Genomic DNA, 11,755 nt, shown 5'->3' with positions numbered 1-11,755 from the left:
ATCAAATTAGCATAATGATATGTAAAAGAATAAAAAATAAAAACTCACGAAAATCATGTATGTTACGTTACACTAAATTCTCTAAAATCACGTGTATTACACTAAATTCATTAAAATTATGTAATTTAAATAGTTTATAAAATAAAATAAATGAAAATAAGATAAATTATTATAAAATTTATGAGTTTTTAGAAAATTTATTAATTCATTTTTATTTCAAATTTATTTAATTAAAATATCTGTATATTTTTGTAATTTTTAACTCTTTAATTATTTTATAAAAAAAAACCATTAATGACCTTAAATATTTTTTATTGTTTAATTTATAATTTTATTTATATATATTATTTAATTTTTATAATTTTAAATATTGATACTTTGATCGAAATTCAAATAAATTGATTAGTGATTTTTTTAAAAAAAAATTAAAGAGTTGAATGTTATAAAATATAAAAATAATTTTAAAATATATATAAATTAATTTTGTTGGCTTTTTTTAAATTTAAAATTGAAGATTTGAGAAAAGAATTGAGACTTCTCAAATTTATTCAGATGTATTTACCAACTATGAGTGCAATAAAAATTTATCTGATCATTTTTTTCCCATATTTTAATAATTCACTTTTTTTATTAGCATTGTTTTTCTTATACATCTTAAAAATATAATCCATCTAAAATATTATTAAATATTAATAGATATTTTAAAAAAATATTTAAAAATAAAATAAAATAAGATTATAATAATCGATTTATATATTATTATAATTTAAAAAAAATGAAATATTTAAAATAGAAAAGATAAATAAAAATTATAAAACGAAAATAGTAGTAATTTAGTTAAATTAAATAATATTTTATTATTTTTTAATTATTGTAAAAAAAATATATGAATAAATAAAAATCGGCAGATGGAATATTAGAGACTTCGCATTTAAGTTTGAAATTTTGACAATGTTGCATTGAATGAAGAATTGAAGGCAGTCTACATCTCCTCAACTACACACCAGCTCAAGTTGGGCGCTCACATTTACTTCCATCTCCACCTCCCAACCTTCCATTACCTAAACCCTTAAACAAACATTTATGGCAAAATCTTGCTTCTAAAGTGGGTCCCCTTCATGAAAAATATAAGTGGATCCACACAAAATTCTATCACAAAGCTTATAATTTTGATACGTAAGAGATGTAATGATGAGTTTACTGCGGCACGTTAATAATAAATTTTTAGTAATTTTAATACTGTCGAGACCATGATTTTTAAAAAAAATTTAAATTTATTCTCGATTACTGTAGAGTCAGACACTCAGCTTTTGATTCGAATCATAATTTATTTCAATTATTAAGATTTGTCATCATTTAATAATTTTGTTTTTTATTGTAAATCTCTTATTTCGGAGATGATTTCTATTTGTATCAATTTTGTTGGTTTCTGCTAATAATATAACTCGTGCGCTTGTTCGATCTATACATGATATTTCAGGTCTGATTGAGATTTTTTTTTCGTATTTTTAAGTGGATCGTTCTTAAAATTTAATGAAATTTACGTTATTTATTATAAAAATAAAAAAAATTATTTAAAATATGATGTCACCCATATATTGATATAAAATTTTAATATATAAATCAAATTATATGAGGATTTTCTATACTTCTTGTAATTAATATCCATAATAAATCGGATTCAGATTAGAATTTTACTATATATAGTTACATAGGCATGTGAAACTCTGCACTCTTCAAGATGGCTAGTGAAAGAGATCTCTTGTCCACAGAGATAGTCAATCGTGGGGTAGAATCCTCAGGTCCCAATGCTGGATCTCACACATTCTCTGTCAGGGTAAGGAGAAGGTTGCCTGACTTTCTTCAATCTGTGAAACTCAAGTACGTCAAGTTGGGCTACCATTATCTTATCACCCATGCCATATACTTTGCCACAGTCCCAGTTTTGGTGCTCGTTTTCAGTGCTGAAGTGAGCAGCCTTAACAGGGAAGAGCTCTGGAAGAAGCTCTGGGAAGATGCTCGCTATGATATTGTCTCTGTGATTTCTTTCTTTGCTGTTTTAGTCTTCACTGTTTCTGCTTACCTCATGTCTCGCCCAAGGTCCATTTATCTCATTGATTTTGCTTGTTATCGTCCTCATGATGATCTCAAGGTAAGCTCTTGTTTTCTCTCTCCTTCATTTATATGTAAAGGGTGTCTGAATCAATGAGTTCCATGTTATTACAGGTGAGCAAAGATGAGTTCATCGAGATGGCAAGAAAGACAGGGAAGTACGATGAGGCAACCTTGGAATTCCAGAAGAAAATTTTACAATCATCAGGAATTGGAGACGAAACTTACATTCCTAAAGCAGTGATGCGACAAGAGAATTGTGCAACTATGAAGGAGGCTCGTTTGGAGGCCTCAACGGTAATATTTGGGGCACTTGATGAGCTCTTTGAGCAGACCAGAGTCCGACCAAAGGACATTGGTGTCCTTGTCGTGAACTGCAGCATTTTTAACCCGACCCCATCTCTCTCTGCCATGGTTATAAATCATTACAAGATGAGAAGTAATATTCTCAGCTATAACCTTGGTGGAATGGGCTGCAGTGCTGGGATTATAGCGGTGGATCTAGGCCGTGACATGTTGCAAGCCAATCCTAACAACTATGCTGTGGTGGTTAGCACGGAGATTGTGGGCTTTAACTGGTATAATGGCAAGGAACGTTCCATGATCATACCCAATTGCTTTTTCAGGATGGGCTGCTCCGCCGTACTATTGTCAAACCGGCGACGCGACTACCCTCGTGCTAAGTATCGCCTTGAACATATCGTTCGAACCCATAAAGGAGCCGATGACGACAGTTTCAGGTTTGCTAGTGTTGTGCTAATTAGTTCTGTTCTCACACTACTATGTTTTATAGCTCATAACAATTTACTGTCGCTCGCTGTCTGTAAATTTGATTTGATGTTATTGTTCTGAATTTGATGGGTGACGTTCAATGATTAGGAGCATTTACCAGGAAGAAGATGACCAAAAATTCAAGGGAGTAAAACTGAGCAAGCAACTCATGGAAATAGGAGGAAATGCCTTGAAAACCAACATCACCACACTAGGACCACTGGTGCTTCCCTTCTCAGAGCAGCTCCTCTTCTTTGCAACCTTGGTTCGGAGGCTCTTACTCGGCAAGAAAAACAATGGTTCTTCAACCTCACCATCCTCAAAGCCCTACATCCCAGATTACAAGCTCGCATTTGAGCACTTCTGCGTGCATGCAGCAAGCAAGCCAGTGCTGGACGAGATACAGAGGAATCTTGGACTGAGTGACAAGAACATGGAGCCATCAAGGATGACACTGCACAGATTTGGGAACACTTCGAGCAGCAGTATATGGTATGAGCTAGCTTATTTGGAAGCTAAGGAGAAGGTGAAGAGAGGAGACAGGGTCTGGCAACTTGCATTTGGGTCTGGGTTCAAGTGCAACAGCCTGGTTTGGAAATCAATGAAACGTGTGAAAAAGCCTTCCAGGAGTCCATGGCTTGATTGCATTGACAATCTTCCTGTAGCTTCATTTACAGGCTAGGAATCCCTGGAGTTTTACCTTGTTTTCGCTTCAGCTTTTTAATCCAAAGTGGATGAATTATAATTAATCCATTTGGAGATAATTAATTTCTCATAGACCTTATTCATAAACAAACTAAAGTGTGGTTCTTCAGAATTTGAATAAAAGGGAATGGAAAATATATCTATATATTCTCTGAGGATCAAACTCAAATTTTCCCTTAAACGCATATTTCCTTTGTTTTGAGTCAATAATTTTATAAAAATTCAATTCGATTGATTTCTTTTCTCGTAATTTTCTTATTTAGAATAAAAAATAATAATCTTTCTAAAAAAATTTATCCAAATTGAGCCAACTACAAGAGAAAACTGGGCTTTTGACAAAAAAGGTTTCAATTAAAAAATTTATTTACCTTTAGGTATTGAATTGTAATTTATTTATTATTTGATGGTGTTTTTTAATCAAATACAAAATTAAAAAAAAAAATCGCAAATATGAATCACGTTTGATCAGACATAATTGTAGCGTCCAATTAATAAAATTAATAGTTAATATATTAATATTTTATAATTTTAGTAATAATTATATTTTATATTTATTCAAAATTTCATTTCTAATTCATTATATTTTTAATTAAATATGTAATTTTATAATTTATAAAATAATATTTTTTATTGAGTTATAATATAAAAATATTAAATAAATAAATTATATTTATTCATTTATAAGCCGAGTCACGATTTCTTGAAGTAGTATTTTATAGATAATAACTTAACAAATAAATAATTATAATTAAAAAATATATTTTATCAAAATTTAATATAATGGTAAGTAATATGAGTGCTCGATAATAAAGTTCTAAATAAGATATAATATATTAGATAAAATATATTTTGACATAAATAACATTTTATTATAATTAGAATTCTACCACTTTATTAGGAGTTATAAGATATCTGAATAGTTAACTTGATTTGAATTATTGAAACTCAAATTTAATATATTTTAATATTGATCTACATTAGTAGCCCATACAGTGGTCAAATATTTAAGTTTAATACTTGATTATTCTATTTGACGAACTTGTCGCCTTATGGGAATTTTGATGAAAAATCAATTTGGTGATTGTCTTGACTTTTCCTTTGACAAACTTGTCATCTTGTAATTTGACCTTTGAGGTTTTAGCTTTTTTGCTACTTATTTTGTGATAATAATATTTTATGGGTGCATTTTAATATAGATGAGAGGACTAAAGTTACCGATACATGACTAAAATATGAGTGTTTCAATAGATGAACTTGTATGATTAAATAAATATTACCTGATTTATGTTTTCATTTGCTTTAATGGCTTGATATTGATGAGATCTGGTACTACGCTGCCATCATGAGAGCTGCATGGGTATGAGTTGCTAATGAAGGCATGCATAAGGGGCAATTGCATGTCTGAAAGGGCGCTCTTATGTTGCCTAGGACACTCTTATGTCGCCTAAATGGGCAATTGATTGTCTGAAAAGGCGCTCTTACATCACCTAGGGGCGCTCTTACGTCGCCTAGATGGGTAATTGATTACCTGAAATGAAACTCTTACATCACCTAGGAGACGCTCTTACATCGCCTAAGTGGACAATTAGTTGTCTGAATGTGCGCTCTTATGTCGCCTAATTGGGAAATTGGTTGCCTGAAAGGGCACTCTTATGTCGCTTAGGGATGCTCTTACATTGTCTAAGAATGCTCTTACATTGCCTAAGGGCGATTTTACGTCACTTAAGTGCGCTCTTACGTCACCTAAGTGCTTTCTTACGTCATCTAAGTGGGTAATTGGTTGCCTGAAAGAACGTTCTTATATCGCCTAAATGGACAATTGATTGCCTGAATGGAGCTCTTATGTCGCCTAAGGGGCGCTCTTACAGTGCTTAGGGACACAATTGATTGTCTGAAAGGGTATTTTTACATCGCTTAGGGGAGCAATAGGTCACTTGAATTTGAAAAAGAGTCTTTTGATATGTGGAACGTACTATAGGAATGCAAATTTCTAATATAAATATTAATAATTAAAAAAAATATAAGGGAGATACATAGTTTTCGGTTGTGTAACGAAACATAACCTTTAGCGACGAAAATTGTTCATCGTAGGAACACAATTTTCTAATATAAATATTAATAATTAAAAAAAATATAAGGGAGATACATAGTTTTTTTGTAATTATCACATATGACGTCAATGATATTGTTCACATTATAATTATTCGGGTATAGACCTACAAGAAAAGAAAATACCAGGTGGATTGGTTTGGCAATCTGTCCGATGCTTAAGTGAATATATAAGGAGCTCACAATCTCTATAATGTTTTTTGTATCAATTACTATAGATGATACCAATAATGTTGTTCACATCATAATTCTTCGGGTATGGACCTGCAAGAAAAGAAAATATCAGGTAGATTACTTCGACCTCTCTTATACTTAAGTTAGTATGTGTGACGAATAAATTATAGAATTTACTAATGGAGAGAATAATGTATCTGATTATAGAGGTTATGAGCTCATTATATAGTGTGTTAAATAGAGTTTAGATATAATATGGAATCAGATAGAATATGAAGTTCTAAATAAAATAAGATACAGAATTCTGTTAAATAAAGATAATTTTTTGATATGGATATTGTGTTATTGTAATTAAAATTTTACCGCTTTATTAGAAATTATAAGATATCTGAATAGTTGATGGGATATCTGAATAGCTGATGTAATTTAAATTATTGAGATCCGAATTTAATATATTTTAATATTAATTTACATAAAAAAAATAAAATTACTGCATGATTCAATATATTTATAATAAAATATTATTTTATTTTTTTGTGTTTTATTATTTTAAACTATTTAGCCGTGCACTGGATAATGGCTGCTTCTCTAGCTACCTTTGTGCTACTTTCTCAATAGATTCCTCGTTAGTTACATTGGAAAATTTAAGCTAATTAGACTTCGTGTTAATTTTGAAAGTGGTATTTAATATTTAATATTTTAATATTTAGTGTTTAGATCGGAGTTAAAACACTAATTTTTATTATTTATTATTTAATAACTACTATTTTATATTAGTATTTGATAGTTGAATTAATGAGTATCAAAAAACTATTCTTTTTAATATTTAGTGGTCGATAAGCATTAGTTGTAATTTTGTTTACACTTATAATTTTTTTTTATTTTTTTTATAAATTTACATATTTATAATTATCATTTATTGTCGTCTTATATTTAAGAGCTAATTTAATATTTATTTTTATACTAGACACTCACTTTTGAACACTATATAAATAATTAACTGCTAACAGATAATATCTAACGGCTAACATATAGTGAAACAGCTAGTCAAACTACTAATATACTGAATATGACCTAAAATAACTAACAACTATTATAACAGTTAGTATTGTCATGGATGATAGACTTAGTAGTTTTTGCGGCGGAAACTGTTATGCCGAAATCAGATACCGATGGTAGCATGGGCGATAAACTTGACAGTTTTTGCAACGGAGGTGGTTCTTCTAAAATCGGATACCGGTGGTAATATGAGTGATAGACTTAGTAGTTTTTGCGGCGGAAGCTGTTATGCCGAAATCAGATACTGATGGTAGCATGGGCGATAAACTTGACAGTTTTTGCAACGGAGGTGGTTCTTCCAAAATCGGATACCGGTGGTAGTATGAGTAATAGACTTGATACTTTTTGTGATGTAAGCGGTTCTGTCAAAATCGGACACCAGTGATAGCATAGAGTATTAAAATTAAATTATTTATGCTTAATTACACACCTCTCAAGATGGATAGTAATTTTAATTATCGTTGATATTATGTAAGCTCCATCATAATTAATAATTAGTATGTAACTGTTATATATGTAACGATTGTATAAAATATTTTCTTCCAAGACAGGCTATTAATGACAAGATTGGACAGGAAGAAAATAGCTGATGTGGTTGAAGCGAAGTTGAGTTGTGATTGCTCAACTTGCATAAAGGAAAAGGTGGGTGATGTAATTGGTGCTTATAACAGTCACTCTGACGCTCAAATCAGTAAATTGATAAAATGGGCGAATATAATAAATTGGGTAGAATCGAAAAATGGTTATATAAAAATAAGTACCTAAATCTCTATGTTCATTAGTTTTTATAGTGTAAAAAAAGTAGAATTAGTTATAAATTAAATCTTCTAAAAATGGATAGTAGATAAGGGATGTACGAAAGTGGAGTTGGTTACCAACTCTATGAACGATAATTATTTATGAAGTCTTGTTCTCTCTAAGAGAGATAGAGTCTCGATGAAGAAGAAAATAAGTTTATTGATAACCTATCGAATTATTAAATTTTTTATAATTATCAAATTTTTAACATATAACCCTATTGTATAGTGACAACTTATAATTTATTTTAAATGATTGTAATGTCGATCGATAATTCATATGCATATCTCTAAGTGAAAAAAAAAAGGTTTAATTTCGTAGTGAATTGGACAATACTTTTTTTCAGATTTATCAAAAGATTTAAAATTGTTGGTAAATCAATTTCTAAACTTAAAAGAAGTGAACAAAACCATTTTTTAATTTATCACCGGTTGAAATTGGCAACTGAATTTAAATATTGTTAAACCTAAAGAAATTCAAAAAAAAAAAAAAAAAAACTCTTCAGATTTAGTAACATATTCAATAATCCATTGGAATTTGGCAATGGATTTATTCTACTTCAGCAATGGATTAAGAGTTAAACAGATTATAATTTTCTTAACAATTAATTGTTAATTTTGCAATAAATTTTATAATGCGTTGCTAATTCTCAGAAGGAAAACCTTATTTATTTTTTAAAAAAAAAACAATTTTTAAAAGAATTTATCAACACATTTTTCACTCAATTTATAAATTAGTAGCATATTTTTCAAACTATTACTAATTTTAAGGAAAAAAACTCGTTTTCCTTTTTTAAAAAAATTCAAAATTTTAAACTAGCAATAGTTTTTTTAATTTATTTGAATTAAAAATTCTATATTTAATTTCAGAAAAGAAAAAGTCTTTTTTAAAAAAAAAAAACTTACATATAAATATTATATATAAATATTATCACTACCAATTTTTCCTCTTTTTTCTGTCTATACTTTTCAATATTTTTCTCAATTTCTTTAATTTTCTTCCGTCTGCTTAACTTTTCCTAACTATTTTATTATTATTATTATTATTATTATTATCTTTTCTCTCATTTTTCATCACTTCTCTCATTTTATTCTCTTTTTCTCTTTTATTTTCTCATTTTCTTCACTTTCTTTCATCTTATTTTCTTTTTTCACATTTTCTTCACTTTTATTTTCTTTTTAAAATTTTTCATTTTTATTTATATATTTTCTCATTTCATTTTATCATCTTTATTTATTTTTCATTTTGAAAGACTACTATTTTCTCTTCTTATAATATATTTATAATAATTATTGGTAGGAATATGATAATCCATTTACATATTAACAATAATATAAAATAAAAACAAATATATTAACTAAAAATTTAAATAATAAATTAATAATTAAAATAAACATAATTTCAAAATTAATCTTTATTTTTTTAAAAAAAATAATATAAAATTTTTCAATAATAACTTAAACTCCGTTGTTAAATTTAATAATTGATTATTATTGATTTAATTTAAAATTTTATTATTAAATTTAGCGAGGTATTTATTAGGCTATTTTTTTTCCTTTTTATATGTAATTATTTTTAGGAGCGAGTAACATTTTAGTTCAAACTGAGAAAATTAATCGAACCAAATTAATTTAAAAATTTAATTTAATTTTTTTTATTTATTTCAATTCGATTTTATTTTTAATTTTAAAAATTTTAATTATTTTAGTTCGGTTCGATAAAAGAAATCAAAAAAATCAAACTAAATCAATTACTGATAATAATATATTATTTTCAATAATATAAAGAGATTATATATTATTAAAATTAAGATATTTCAATTAAATTTTAAAATATTAAAAATAAAGTATAAAAATAAAAAAATTATTAAAAATTTAAATTAATCAAATTGAACTGAATCAGATCGATTAGGTTCGATTTAATGTCTAATCAAAATCAATTTGAATTTTATAAATATTAAAATTTTGATTTTTAATTTATTTAGTTCGATTTAATTTTGAACTGAATCGACCAAGTGCTAATCTAATTGTTTACTTTTTTGCTAATAAATTTTTTAATAACAAATTTGATAACAAATTTTTATCAAATGTTTTTTTTCTTATTTAAGTGGAATATTTATAAAATACAAATAAATAAATTTTATTTAATTTTCCATATGGGTCTAATAATATATTTGTATAATTAATTAAAAAAATTAGAATATTAAATTTAAATGTGGATCCTATTATATTTTTAATAGAATCTACTATTTTGCTTTATAATGTATTATTTTTTAATTAAATGAATATACACACCCGAGTGAATATAAATTTTTTCTTTTCATATATAATTAATTAATTTCATCCTATATTTTAATATAATTTCGTCTCTAAACATAGTAATTATCTATAATTTTATCTCTTAATTTTTTAATTATTTTTAATTTCATCCTTCAGTTTTTAAAGTTTTATCTCCTATCTCTCCTATGAGAAAAAAAGAAAAGTAGAGGAAACTTAGGTCTTATTTGGTTGAGATAACTTAATTAGAGGATTTGAAATTTTTAAAAAATGTAAAAATTATTTCTGTTTGGTTAATATTTTTTCTTGATTTTCTGGGAAGTCAAAAAAATTTCTTTCCTCAGTGGAAAAAAAGTAATTTATTCAGCACAACCTAATTAAATTACTTTATGAAAAATCAAGAAAGTAATTTATTTATTTTAATCTAATTAAGTCACTTCCTAACTTGTTAGAAGTAATACAGTTAAATCAAATAAGAATTTATTTTTTGTGTTAGCTGTTTGCTTTTTTGAGTAATGATGATGTTTTTTTTTTATAAAAGAAAAATAAATAAAAAATATAAAAGTATACTCATGCATGACTTGATTAGTAAGAAATCCTTAGAAAATGTTGAAGGCATATTCCCTACACAAATTTAATATTAACTTCAATTAACAAATACGCTCTGTAGGGTCAGCATTCGGTAGATTCGGTTCAAAATCGAACTGAATCGAATAAATTAAAAATTAAAATTTTAGTGTTTATAAAAATCGAACCGAATCGATCTGATTCGGTTCGGTTTGATCGGTTTCGATTTTTAATAATTTTTTATTTTTTAAACTTTATTTTTAATATTTTAAAATTTAATTAAAATATTTTAATCTTAATATGATTTAATTTCTCTATATTATTAAAAAAATATATTATTATCACTAATCGGTTCGCTTCGGTTTTTTTGATTTTTTTTTTATCAAAACCGAACCGAACCGAAATAACTGAAAATTTTAAAATTAAAAACCACATCGAACTGAAATATATAAAAAACCAAACCAAAATTTTAAATCGATTCGATTAATTTTTTCGATTTGAACCGAATATTGCTCACCCTAGAGAGCTGAGGTCCATATGAAATGGGAATCCCACGTTAAAAATGAATAAATAAAAAAACCATAAATAATTTAATTTTAATATTAAATTAGTTAATATTTTAGAAAAATTTATTATTTAGACTTTTAATATTATTATTATTATTAATAATCATTTGTGTATTTTTAAAAATTTATTAAAATATTTTTATTTTTTTCTTTCCGATAATAAAATAGTTATTCTATTCTCTTTTCGGTTGAAAAAAAATAAAAAATGAGAGAAAAATTTTTTAAAATTTAATTTTACTCTTAAATAAATTAATTTTTATATTTTTAAAAATTTATTAAAATGTCTTATTTTTTTTAAATCTATTAAAACATCATTATATTTCATTTAAAAACCGAAGGGAAAAAAGCAAAAAAAACAAGAAGAAAAAAAGAAACGGCTCCTCATCGTAAAAAGAAGAATAATTTATATTTTTACTATATTCTTAATGATAAAAATAAATAAAAAAAATATTTTATTAATTAAAAAATATAAAAATAATTTTTTAAAATTAAAGGGCTAACTTATTAATAATGAAAATACTAAAGATTAAATAATAAATTTTCTATTATATTAACTCAAAATGTTTAACGCATTGGCATATTTTAAAGAAATATTTGTTTGATATTCTCTTTAAATTT

At 26.4% G+C, this 11,755-nt stretch overlaps 1 protein-coding gene across 1 annotated transcript; it reads left to right on the top strand.

The window, feature by feature from the left end:
* Positions 1-1,718: 1,718 nt before the first annotated feature.
* Positions 1,719-3,733, top strand: LOC110610935 (3-ketoacyl-CoA synthase 10). The gene is made up of 3 exons (XM_021751015.2): positions 1,719-2,152; positions 2,227-2,852; positions 2,992-3,733. The coding sequence occupies exons 1-3, from the start codon at positions 1,742-1,744 to the stop codon at positions 3,563-3,565; spliced, it is 1,611 nt and encodes a 536-aa protein (XP_021606707.1). The 5' UTR covers positions 1,719-1,741; the 3' UTR covers positions 3,566-3,733.
* Positions 3,734-11,755: the final 8,022 nt, after the last annotated feature.

This window comes from Manihot esculenta, chromosome 3, assembly GCF_001659605.2.
Source record: "Manihot esculenta cultivar AM560-2 chromosome 3, M.esculenta_v8, whole genome shotgun sequence".
In the NCBI taxonomy this organism is placed as follows: domain Eukaryota; kingdom Viridiplantae; phylum Streptophyta; class Magnoliopsida; order Malpighiales; family Euphorbiaceae; genus Manihot; species Manihot esculenta.
Note: the sequence above shows the minus strand (reverse complement) of the source record. Positions and strands in the feature narration are given on the sequence as shown.